The 13613-nt window shown below is 38.0% G+C and overlaps 1 protein-coding gene across 3 annotated transcripts in view; it reads right to left on the bottom strand.

Moving 5' to 3' along the window:
* Nucleotides 1–597, bottom strand: part of arid3c (AT rich interactive domain 3C (BRIGHT-like)) — a 126966-nt gene extending 126369 nt beyond the window's left edge. For 2 of the 3 annotated variants that reach the window (XM_049579893.1, XM_049579894.1), the window contains exon 1: nucleotides 61–597. In XM_049579893.1, the coding sequence (XP_049435850.1) occupies nucleotides 61–99 (39 nt within the window). In that variant the 5' untranslated portion in view covers nucleotides 100–597. The remainder of the gene's footprint in view (nucleotides 1–60) is intronic. The other variant, XM_049579892.1, reaches the window with a different exon arrangement.
* Nucleotides 598–13613: the final 13016 nt, after the last annotated feature.

Raw genomic sequence — 13613 nt, forward strand, 5'->3', positions numbered from 1 at the left:
GCTTAAGTGTAAAGTAGTTTAAGTCTAATAATCCAATAGAAATAAAGCCTGGACGCTTACCAAAGCAGATTTAGTCGCTATACTTGCGTTATCAACCATGCTTCTGTCCGTCAGATGCGCCGAAATATTAACAACCGGATCAAAAGAGTCTTCCTTCAGTCCTGCGAACGCTCCGCATTCAACATCCAGACATGTAGGTCTCGATAGTTGGCGGAATAAATAGTTGAAATGTGTTTGGTGTTGAATGGTGGAGCCCCGAGCTGCTTTGGCAACAAGTGGCAACTGTAGTGAGAATGACCTCTGGAGGCAGAGATCAGCCCCCCTGCTCCATCTGCTAACAACACGTCAGTGCTGGGAATATACAGTATGAAGACACAGCGAGACACAGCTCATACACTCATCTGTTCGGGCTCATCACACCGACTTAAAAAATAATACTTTCAAAGAATATATTGAGTTATTATATTAATCGTCATGTTTTTGTATTGTTTGAATGCGGTTGCCTAAAACCATGGCAAGGAGTTTATGAAGAGACTTTGTTTCTAACTTCTGTAAAGCTACAACTACATGTTTATGATCATTACATGATAATAGACAGGATTATTGACGGAGTTATCATTGTACATGACATTTTATATTGTATATTTTGTAAATTCAATTAAGAGAATATATATATAAAATGTATGTATGTATTTACATAGTAAATAATGTATGTATGTATATATATATATATATATATATATATATATATATAGGTCTGAAAAGCGTGTTTTAAAACAAAACAAAACAAAACAAAACAAAAAAATGACACCATTTATCATAGCCAGAAACTATAAAAACATAAATTATTGTTGGATTTAAAAATTTCTGACAATCCTTGGACACATCATCTTTGACAAATGCTTCAGTCAGATAAAAAACAAATCTGAGCTTAAAATAGTGATATTTCATCTAAATCACTTTAAAGTACTTCTCATTTAAAATTTGGCCTAAAATAAAGCATTTGTACAAACTAACCAGCATGCAAGGCAAGAGTGAAAAGCTGAGCCTTTTTTTTAACTCCAGGAGTTCATCCTCAACATTTAACTTTTATCTGTCAAACATCAAAGAGGGAGTTTTAAAAATCTAATAACTAATTTATGGTGGAGGGAGGGTCATTTTCCACCACTCACTCAGGGAGGCCCAAGGAAAAATATTTGTAGCTCAGGGGAAGGTAAAAAAAAAAAAAAAAAAGATTGAATTAAAAAATAAGAACTAGAGAACAGTTCCTGGAAACATAAAAGTAGCAGAAGCGTTTTATTTTGACAAAATGTAAGACATGTACATCATTAACTTGGTACCGAAAAGGTACATATTGGTGCATAAAATGACCATAATGCCACCATAATGCAGGACATTAGGTGTATGATGCTCAAAACTCTTGCAGAGGATCCCCAAGCCCCAATGTGTACACCTAATGGTGGAAATTAAAACCTTTATCCTTGGAGTACCTGCTACACCCACAGATATTACCATTTCAGATACCTCTGTATTAAACAGAATGGTTTACAAATTTGTATAGTGATTTCAGTCAACCCTGCTGTGACCTTTCACCTGTATTTCCACGTGTGTGTTCATCAGTGCTATATGTTCACCTCAGAGGGCCCAGAAACTCAACCCCTCATGTTACATCTCATGTATGCTTACAGGTGGAGAGAAAAAGGACACCTGTCCTCCACTTACCGTCAAACAGCTGCTGTTGCTGCAAAGCTACTCAACTCTGATATAACACCTACAGCCGCCTTTACTGCTGTCAGGTCCATCCTAACAATATCCAATACAGTGCTTCTCAGCTCTTAAAGCGAGACCCAGGTATTACCATTCTAAAAAACAGAAATACATTTTTAAAAAGTCTCATGTTTGGCCTTTCCACTGGTGTTTTTGTGATCCATGGCGGCATGCAAAAGCAAAGCACTTACCTTAAATCCTATATTCACTTTCAAAAGTGTTATTGTAAGTGAAGAACTATTATACTATACCTCTGCACTGCGGTGTAAACATAATTTCTGTGAACCCTGCAATTGGCCGCCCTTTGCCACAGTGACCCTACAATTAAGGCTTACTGTGATGTAGGATATATCATTTGGCTGAAGCAAATCAATTATCATCAGCAGGGTCAGCACTGGTTTGGTAATCTATTCTCTCAGAGAAGAGCTGCTGTTTCTTCTGGGAACTCAGTCAAGCTTTAGTGTAAAAGGGTTTTCCAACATTAAGTTGAAATGAGCCCCTTGTCCACTGCCTGTTACTTACAGGCTAAAATGCTTGCACTGTATATTTTTTATGAAGTCATGTTAAAGACTGCAATTTCTGCCACTTTGCAAATGAGTAATATAAGAACAATAACAATAGAAGGACCCACACATGCTGTACTTTACTTTTACCTACAGATTTGTCAGTTTTGATTTTAGTTGCAGTGCCACTCTCTTCTTTGAGATATGAACAAATATTTGTCAGTTCACTTTAGTTTTTTATTCTCAGAAAGAAGTCTTCAGTCTTCCTCTTCTCAGTGAAGGGTCACATCAGCTCTGTGTGGGAAATTAGAGACAGGTAGATCTAGAGTGTGGATCACACAAGGAACTTTTATTATTCATGAAAAAATAAATGTGATATTTTCCTCTCTGTATGTTACTAAAATAAGAGGCCTGAGCTATAAGCAGAGGGACTCCATTTGAACCTTTTCTGTTCATTTTTCATGTATAATTTATGTATTTAACTAAGGAGTGTTATCTCTTGTGAACTGTATACATTTCTACTTAACAATAAAACAAAATTGAATGAATGTTAAGTTATCTCAAATAAGTTTATTTTTTGAATGTTTTTTCTGTGAGTTTCATCAATGATGATTGCTGTTCTGTTTATTGCAAAATTACTTTTAAAGAGGAGAAGAAACTGCTTAACTCAAAAGACTCATCTGTGAGTTTGCCATGTTAGTTTTCAGTACACAGCACTGAAAAATACTGAAGAACAATGTGCTACTGGAATTTGAGCTTCATGTAGAGAAACTGTAAAAAATAAACTTTTTGTTTTGATTTTAAAAAGTAAGTGTCCAGACTGCCTAAAAAAATAAGCTGACTGAATTTGAAAAGACAGTTTGAATCATTACGAAACTACCCCCAACTTATCTTCTCAAGTTCAGTCAACCTAGAATTTAGGACTGCTAACTTAGCTTTTTTAAGCTAAAACAAATAGTTTCTCTTTACAGCGTAGTTAAGTGACAGTTGTACAGCCATATGTTGTCCAGTTTAGGTCCTGGGACACCAGAGAGGGGTTTGGTGCTGGTGGGGAGTCAGGGGTTCCAAAAAGTCTCAGACTGACACTGTCACAGAGGTCATGGAGCTTTATCTAAATTCAGCACTGTCAGTCTCATCAGTTTAGAGAAAGTTTATACTGTAACAAACTGAGTAGTGCAGTGGTGCAACCAGAAATTTTTCATATAGGGGTGGTCAGATGGGGCCACTGAAAATCTTGGGCTGGCTATTTGAAACTATGTCAATATGGAGGCTAAAGGAATCACACTGATATATTTTGGTCTCTTATTTTACAGTTAATGTTTCTAATGATCTGTTGTGCATGAAACTGGTACAGCTAACAACACACAATCCACAACAATCCTGTTTTAATGTGTCATGTGTCTGTATATACATGTTAGGTGATTCATTGGTCTTTACATGGGCCGGCTGTCCTTTTCTTTAAGAAGACAAATATGCAGCTTTACTCTGAAGAATGCTGATTGTAAAAAAACAAAAAAAAACATTTACAGGGAACAAACCTTAAGTTTAGAGGAGACTCGTGGGTACCCAATGACCCTATTTTCACCAGTATTTTGAGGTGAGAGTTCATGGGAATCATTTGAAAATAGCTATGCCTGTTTTTCCCTCATCAAAATTTAGTCTAACTTTGGAGTGTTATTCAGCCTCCTTCCAGACAAGCTATGCTAACATTGCTGATACTAGTGGACGTCTTGGGTTGTTTAGTTTCACAAGATACCACTATCTTCAGCTTACGTAAAAGTGCCACAGCCTCTTGGACACAGCAATGTCGGCCTCCAGCTATTTTCACCAGAGGGGCCAACAATTTTTTTAGGGTGACCGTTGGCTCCGCCACTGGAGTAGTGATTGATTGATTTTATGACTGGAGCTTTAAAATGATTATTTGCTTTCACAGATCAAAAAGAATCCATTTAAGAGGACCCTCCTCCATACTGGAGTGCCACAGAGCAGTCTGAGTGTCAGCCTGAATAAGGTGCTGCATGTTTACAGTGCCAAGTGGCAGCATTTCAAACTGCACATCACTCGAGACGGCTTGACGGCCTCACAGCAGTCTAGGGATTATCCAGTTTGCTAGCTAAGGTTAGGATTAACATTTATCTAATCAGTTTGTTGTCAGTATACATGCTGAAAGGAGATCATATACAGTGATGTTATGATTTGTTTTAAGTTTGAGTACATCATCAAAGCTCTGAAGAACAAAAATGGTAAGGTGGAGCAGTAAGACTGTTTCTGATCTGCTGATGAGGAAGAAATATTTTTTTCTAATGATCAGTTCCTGTATTAATGTATTGTGAAATCAGGGTGTCTGCAGGTTCTTAGAAGGGCTTAAAATGTCTTGATATCAATTTCATAAATATCAAACCTTAAAAGTGATTAGACTTAAATTTGACTTTGTGAGGTTTTAATTGCCACATACAATTTGCATAATTTAATTTATCCTTCTTTTAATTTCTTTTACTGAAAATTCTTCTGCGTGAATGTCCACATTTCTGATTTCTGAAATCCTACCAGACCTACCACCAAACCCAGGCATAAATATAGAGAGTGCAGGGAGTGCGGTTTCACTGGGGCCCATGAGGTAGGGGCCCCGTAGAGAGAGACGGCCCGCCAGTAATGTGTTGGGTGATTGAGTGCCACCTTGAAAGTATGCCTGTGTTCAAACAAGAACTCTCATTAAATTAAAAACAGTGCCATTTGCTATATATGTCCTTGAAAAAGACAAACCCATCTCTGTCATGTTTATTTTTTTATTTTTTTGTAAAACAGTCAGTAGCATCTAAAACAAAAGTATGTGCTAGTTTTATAACTATAAATCAACTATTAAAATTGTTAAATTAACATAATAATTTCTTATTTTCTTTGGTATTTTTTGTTATATACAGATATGCCATGATGATAGGTGGGTAATATGCATGTTGATGTTATCCAATGTCAAGTCTCTGATCACATGACAAGACGATGTGCACGATAGGGTGCACTAGGGCATGTCATAATAGCGTGCATTGGGGCCTGTCATAACCATCTTACACCACTGACCAAACACTCTTTTTACAGAATAAAATAGCATATACATGTTGGCAAAATGCCTAACCTTTATCCTTTTCTACCTACCTGCAATGCCTAAATTTAAAAAAAGATAATTTGTCTAAAAGTTAGTCTTATATCTGGTAGGTATATAAAAACAAGTTTAAATGTCTGATACACACCCTAAACACAACAACATAACACAACATGAATCGCCAGGTATGCCCAATAAGAGACGATCCCACTCTTTTTTCCTTAAAATGGCTCTTGAGTCTTTTCTTTACTCTCTAACACATGATACAGTAACTACCTCTACATAAATGATCATTAGTTGGTTTGATGTCTTAAAGCTGATCTATTTCTATAGAGAGTCTTTGAACCTTAAAGTGTCTGGCATTGCTGGGGTGGAAAGTGGTGGAGTGGTGCTACCTAGTGGAGGTTCAGTAGACCTCACCAGAGCAGCTAAAGTCTCTGACAGTATCAATACTACATTTCTGCAGTAAATGGGGCTGCACTGTCAGGACTGCAGTTTCAGCACCACAGTTCTAGGACCCTAGTTTTTCACCAAAGCGCCACCTAACAAACTGGATAACCACGAAAGTGCAAACAAGACAATGTTCCATCCGAATACTCTGTTATCGTTTTTAAGTTTTTTTCCTTTTTCATTATTTGCAATTATAAAGGTTTATTCTACCCAAATACCACTTTCTACCAATTACTTATGGTTTTAAAGACTTACTCCATCAAATTCTACTTTGCCTTGCAATTCAACTTGGTTGCTAAGACTTGCAGTTTGTTTAATTAGCAGAATTAGCTAAGTATACTCAGGAAAAATAAAAACTGCATGTACAGTCTAGACCTCCATGTGAAAAGTGCCCTGAGAGACTAACAGAGACTTCTGTTATGATTTGGTGTGATATAGATAAAACTGTCTCGACTAGATCTCAACCAGATATTTTTAAAGATTAGAAAGAGATAAGACACAGGGATGACTCTGGGGGCTGATTCAAGATATATGTATTTACACAGACACACTTTATACAATATAAAATAGGCAAACACACAAACTGTTGTAGGAGGCCAGCTTTGTCCCTGACTGATGGACACGTGTGCTGTGCTCCTGTGCACCAGTGTGGAGACAGCGTAACTAGTCAAATGAAACATTTTGAGATCATTTCACAGACAATTAGGCCTAAGCCTACTAGTAGACTACTGGACCAAAAGACAGTCACAATTACACCTTAAAGAAAGACTAGGACGATACGAAACGTCCTCTTTCAACGAATATCCTTGCAATTCACTGTCAATATGGGGTTAATGGTGGATGCAACCACCTGTATAATCTGTACAGATAGTGAAATTAACACAATAGGCCTACAGGCTAAATAAGGTAGTCTTGCCCAAAAATCCATGCCGCATCCATGTATCTAAACAAACAGGCTAGCAGCAAACTATCAGGAGCTTATCATACTTAGCAAACGTTACATAAACTTCTCAAATACTTTGGCAAGCCAACATTAACTTTCCGGTCCAGTTCAAGACAACGGACTTGTTTATTAATATTAAACAAATAAAACTTGACTCACTTTCAGTACTCACACTTGTTTGTTATCTGGAGTCTGAAATCTCGAAATGTGCTCCTTGGAAGTCCAAACGGGTCCTAGAACTGCAGCCTCCTGTGCAGCAGCCACCTGAGTCAACAGCACAGACTGAGACACTGCCTGCCACATGTCACACACACACACACACACACACACACACACACACACACACACACACACACACACACACACACACAGACCTGAGAGTGAGACCCATAATGAAGGTTTTTTTGTGCAATTAGAACTCTTTGCTTTTCCTGTTTTCCTCTCATACACTTTATCACAGTATTGTTTAGAGCAAATGCTGTTGTATTAACTCTGTGTCTAGGGCGTCATTTACACTGGGGACATTGAGACACGTCCCCACCACTTTTTGAAACAGACGATTTTATCCGCATTACTTTTTAAAAGCATCATTTGTTTCTTCTTTTGTGTCATATTGTGTCCATGCACAGCTGCTATAGTGTATAATTTAATGTGTTGTGACCTCCCTCACATTAAACCCTGTTTTATATGAACCTGATCGCTGAAACAAATCACGCCTCCTTGCATCCATTTAAACACACATTATAAGAAGGTTGTGTTGACAAAATAAATTTTCCCCTACGTTGTAGTGATGATACCTTTTCCTGTGGTCTGGTTGGTGAACAGCATCCATCATGCATTTACTACCCAAGACAATAGAAAAAAACCCATAACCATTCAATCCAACACATGGCTTTGAGTGAATGGATTTATTGGGGTTAGGGAGAACGGAGGAGGCAGACAAGGAAGAGAAAAAGCTGAGCAGATATGAAGGTCAATAATGATCAGTGATATTGACCAGCTACTTGGAAATGGAAACATAAAGACACTGGGCTGCTAGATAGAATGGAGGCAGAGGAGGCAAGTGCATCCTGACTAATGGCTTTGTCTCATTTTGTGGTGTAAATCAGCTCAACACACAGTGTGTTGTAAACACAAGCTTATAATACAACAACATAGATAATAAATAAAGACATACTTGCTTTTCTTTCTGGTTGTATATCATACATAGATGAAATAATAATAATAATGATTATAATAATAATAATAATTATATATATATATATATATATATATATTCAGTTTAATCCCTTAACAATTAGACCTCTTTACTCCGTTACAAAAAATCCTCCGCACCACCCTCTGGGTACATCTCATTGGCTGCTGTTGACAAGGCACGAAAATAATGACAATTACTGAGCAGTGCTGTGCACATACATTTTGCAGGGTAGGTGCTCAAGTAGACAAAAGGGCATCCCTTCCACAACTTGCATCTCTCTCTGTCTCTGTCTCTGTCTCTTTCTCTCTCTCTCTCTCTCTCTCTCTTTCTGTCTCATTGTGTCATACGGTTTACTGTTAATTTATTATGTTGATCTGTTCTGTACGACATCTATTGCACGTCTGTCCGTCCCTCCTCAGTTGCTCTTCCTGAGGTTTCTACCGTTTTTTTTCCCCGTTAAAGTCATTGTCATTTTCGTTTAAATTAATTACAGTATCAGAGATGCATTGTGGGAAATGTTATTTAAGGTTGATTTTTGGTTTAAAAAGACATGTGGAAATAGGAAAATAGAAAATTCACCATCTGTCTGCTCGCACTGGGCAGTTGGTGAAAATGAATCTGGCCGAGAGTTGGAGGGAGACGGTGAGGTTTTACACAGGACTATCTTACTTGTTGTTACTGTAATGGTGGGTTACTGCCCTAATTAGACAGGCTGTATCAAGATGTTTTGATAATGGTTTGATTTCACAACAGTGACAAATAATGCTGAGACTTAGGACGAACACTATTGTTACCAGGCTGTCCATGACGGCAGATTAGGAAGGTATGATGCTGCTCTAAAGGGTGCTTGATTTGCAAGCGGCTGCCTCGAGGAAGTTTGAAGAGGAAGGGACAGGGGCTCGACTCAAACGCAGTTGTCAGGCATACAGCACACTTTTAACTAAGAATTGATGCCATGGACCAAATTTAAAAACTGAAATAAAAAACTATTAAAAGAAATTGAAAAAACATGTCCTGTAAAAAGGGCACTTATTTAGACAGAGGGCAAAAGGACAGGCGCTTGAACACCACTGAGGGTCTGTGTGTGCACATGCCTGATACTGAGAAAAGGGAAGAAAAGTCAAAACAAAGAAAGAAAGATAAAAAGAAATCTCTTCAAGAGTTGTTGGGAAGAGTTTTAAAATGATCAAAGTATTGGATTATAACTGAACTGAAAGCTTTGGCAGATCTGCTGACTCCTCCTTAATTATAATAGCCTTTAATCTGTTCAGCAGTTGTTCATCTACTTTAACTCCAAAGACTGCTGTTTAACTTTTGGACCTTAGCTTTGGCCCACAAGTTTGAACAGCAACTGAAAGCTGTTTGCTAATAAATACTGTATACTGTATAGAGGAAAGGGCAAGTCAAAGATGTGTAGGCCAGTCTGCTGGAGGACCATGATACCTATCAGGTTTTGTCTCTGGAGCCTTTCCCAGCTGACATTGGGTAAGAGGTGGGGTCACCAGACTATCACGGGGCTGACACATAGACACCTACATTCACACCTACAGTCACTTTAGAGTCACCAATTAACCTTCATGTCTTTGGACTGTGGGAGGAAGCTGGAGTACCCGGAGAAAAAAACCACGCTGACATGGAGAGAACATGCAAACCCCGCACAGAAGGGCTTACCCACCTCAGTTTTGACAAAAAAAAAAAAAAAAGAACACATGCAACAAAAAAGATGACATCTCTGTTTCTGCTGCTTCCATTGTGATCCCTTTTTTAACTGTCCATCATGAGTCCGACAGCATCACAGTGCATTGCTAAATCTGTGGAGTACTGAACCGGTAGAGTGAGAGGGAAAGGGGTGTGATCTAGCAGCAACGCAGTCACCAAATTCGGTTGCTGCAGGATCAAAATAAATATTGTTTAAGAAATGTTTGAATTGTATGTTTCTGCAAACCTCAGATACATTGCATTTGTATGTTATTATGTAGCTGATACACTGAAACCTTGTGTTTCAACAACGCTGTGGTCTACATATGGTCAGGTTTAGGCACACAAAACACTTGGTTATGGTTAGGAAAGGATCATGTTTTTACTTAAAACCTGTTAAGCCTGAAAGTCTCCCAAATGGGGGACTTTGAGAGCGACTTTGCAAACGCAGTGTGAAACAATGCACTAATCACGAAGAATATAGTGATGTTGCACATCAAATTAAACAGCAGAACCTGGGCTACAAGGCAGTAAAAATAAATAAACAACAACAAATCCAACTCCATACAGCACCGATATCCCGACCCACTCGGTATATTTCGGGCTCTAACTCGACCACACGTTATCAAAACACACACCGTTCTCAAATGAAAGTAGAGACTACGCTGTTTCCACACATATGTGACAAAGCACTCTACACCAAAGCATCAGATAGCTAGAGGCCAAAGAACAACAACAACAGAAATCTTTTCACCAAAATATATTTGTAATATCTCTCTTACCTTTGTTGTTTTTGCCGTGAAAAGCTCATTCTGCCGTTAAATCATGCTTCATGATGTTGTCTGTCATTCAAATTCTTCTTCTTCTTCTTCTTCTTTTCAATGGCAAATTGCACCCGTGCAGGGCATTATCGCCACCAACTGTTCTTATTTATATTATTTTATATCCTTGTTATCAGATCTAGTTTGTAGGAATTTGAAGACGTGTCTTAGAACCAGCTTTCCAGAGTTACTTGCAAAAATAGTTTTTATTTCCATGTGTTTAATTCCTTCTCGCTCCAGTCCATTCCTTAATAACTGTCTCTCATTAGCGTATTTTGGACAATGAAGAATAACATGATCCACAGTCTTCATTTGATTGCATACATCACATGATCTACTTTGATGTATCCCAATGAGATGTAATGATGAATTTAATCTTGTGTGGCCCAGTCTTATCCTACTAATCAAGCCTTCTTCCGTCCTACTTCTCCCCAGTGACTTTCCCTCTCCTACTAGTTGCTCAATCTGATACAGATGTCTTCCTTTATTGTCTTTGTCCCATAATTTCTGCCACTGTATCTTAATTTTGTTCCATATGGCTGCTTTAGCTTCCGCCTTACTTACTGGTATTGTTAGTTCTACTTGATTTAAGTCCATTTTTTGCAAGTTGATCAACTATCTCATTTCCTTGAACTCCTGTGTGAGCTGGCACCCATACAAACTGTACATCAATTCCTATCTTAATAACTCTATACAAAGATATTAAGATTTCAAATAGCATACCCTGTCTGCATCTTGAGGAAAAGTTCTTTAGACTTGCCAGAGCTGCACTTGAATCTGAACATATCAGAATTCTCATAGGTTTTATTTCTTCAATCCACTGTATAGCAAGCAAAATTGCAGTCATTTCCATTGTATATACTGATAGATGGTCAGTAGTTCTCTTGGCCACTTTTACTTTCAACTCTGGGACATAAATTGCACAGCTTGTTTTTCCATTCTCTGGGTTTTTAGACACATCAGTAAATATATGTACATAATGCCCATATCTTTCATAGAGTACAGTGTTCACATAAGCATGCATACTGAATGCCTTTTCCTTTGAGTTCACTTGCCTCAGTATAGAAAGATCTACTATTGATCTCCCAACACTCATTCAGTACTCTCTTTGTCGGATGCAGATCCTTCATACTCTTTAAATTTGCCCAGTAATTGGCCATTAATTGTTTCCTTCTTAGTTGAAGAGGCATCTCTCCACCTTCTAACTGAAGTGCTGACAAAGGTGTTGATTTGACTGCCCCACAACATAACCGCAACACTTGAGCTTGAATTCTATCCAACCTTTTAAGGGTTGTATAAGCAGCTCATCCAAAAACAATGCAGCCATAATCCAAAACTGATCTTTAATGCAATATAAATATTTTTCATTGCAAGTCTATCAGCTCCCCATACAGTGCCCACTAAGCATCTCATGACATTCAGTACGTTCTTGCATTTCTCCTCTGTTTTATCAATATGATTTTTCCATATAAGTGACACATCAAACCATACTCCCAAAAACTTGAAAGCTTTCACTTTCTCTAACTTTTGATTATACAGTTTTAGGCAAATGCAATCACTGATCTTATCTGTAAAAAAGTTTAAAACCCCATGTAAAAGCCCAGTTTTCAACTTCACTAATAGCTTCTTGTATTTTCCTTACAGTGTGTTCCATGTTCCTTCCTTTTTTCCAAATTGCCCCATCATCTGCAAAAAGTGACCTTCCAATATCTGGACTAACTTGCTTGTATACATCATTTATCATAACTGAAAATAATAAAGGACTAATTACACTGCCTTGAGGGGTTCCATTTTCTACTGGATATTTCTCTGAAAGTGAATTCCCAACTCAGACCTGAATAGATCTGCCAAATAAGAAGTCCTTTACCCAATTATAAACTTTACCACCAATGCCCATATTATCTAGCTTTATTAAAAGACCTTCCTTCCACATCCTATTATATGCTTTCTCTACATCAAAGAAAACAGCTACCATACACCCTTTATTTGCTTGAGCTTTCCTGATATCAGATTCCAGGCATACTAAGGGGTCTAATGTACTGCGCCCTCTTCTGAACCCACTCTGGCATGATGAGAATAAGTCATTTTTTTCTATATAATATGCTAATCTTTCTGTTATCATTCTTTCCATGGTCTTGCATATATGTGATGTTAGGGCTATAGGCCTATAACTTTCTGGACTGATGGGATCTTTCACAGGTTTACTGATGGGAACAATGACAGATTCTTTCCACTCTGTTGGAAGCTTGCCTTCCTCCCATACCTTATTATAAAGCTCTAGCACTTTTACTAGCACAAAATCACTTAATTCAGTTAACACTGAATAACACACACTATCTTTCCCAGGAGTTGTCTTTTTACATTTAGTAAAGCTCTTTTCAACTCATGAGTAGAAAACGGTATATCTTAAGTGCTCTGGAACAACTTTCTTTCCTCATAAACATTGGGATGCCTATCTAATGTTTACTGCCTTCTGGTCTTGCCTTCTTCTGATAAATTATCTGAGCTGTGGACATTGGCCCAATTCCAATCCGATCCCTTACAGACTCACTGACTTAGAGGCACGTTCATGTTAAGTGCATGAGTGTGTGAGGGCTTTCCCACTGTCAAATCTTCAAGTCAGTGAGTCAGTGAGTCAGTGAGTGAGTCCTTTATGCCCCCTTACCGTAGGTCAGCATCGATGCGGACTTACGGTAAGGAAATTACCCACAGTTCATAGCGTTGTGACGTCAAATACAGGGGTTGCCCTCGGAACATCGGAAGTGTTATAAAAAAAACCCGAAAACACGGTCGGCAGATATGCAAACGGTAACGTTATGGAAGGAGAGCGAAAAAACAGATCGATAAACAATGAAACATTACATTAACAAGGATTTAAGATGGTACATAAACACACATGAAGTCAGAGGAATACCAGTGGTTATATTCCACACACAAAGAATATATATCTATATATCTATATATATATATATAGATCGAAATATATATATATAGATAGATAGATAGATAGATAGATAGATAGATAGATATTCTTTGTGTGTGGAATATATGCTGACAATAACCGATAAATGATCACACCCAGACCCGCCAATGTTAACAACATTTTGTAGAGAGGGGGTAAGTGCTGTCCCATTCC

The sequence above is a fragment of the Epinephelus fuscoguttatus genome, linkage group LG6 (genome assembly GCF_011397635.1).
Source record: "Epinephelus fuscoguttatus linkage group LG6, E.fuscoguttatus.final_Chr_v1".
Taxonomy (NCBI): Eukaryota; Metazoa; Chordata; class Actinopteri; order Perciformes; family Serranidae; genus Epinephelus; species Epinephelus fuscoguttatus.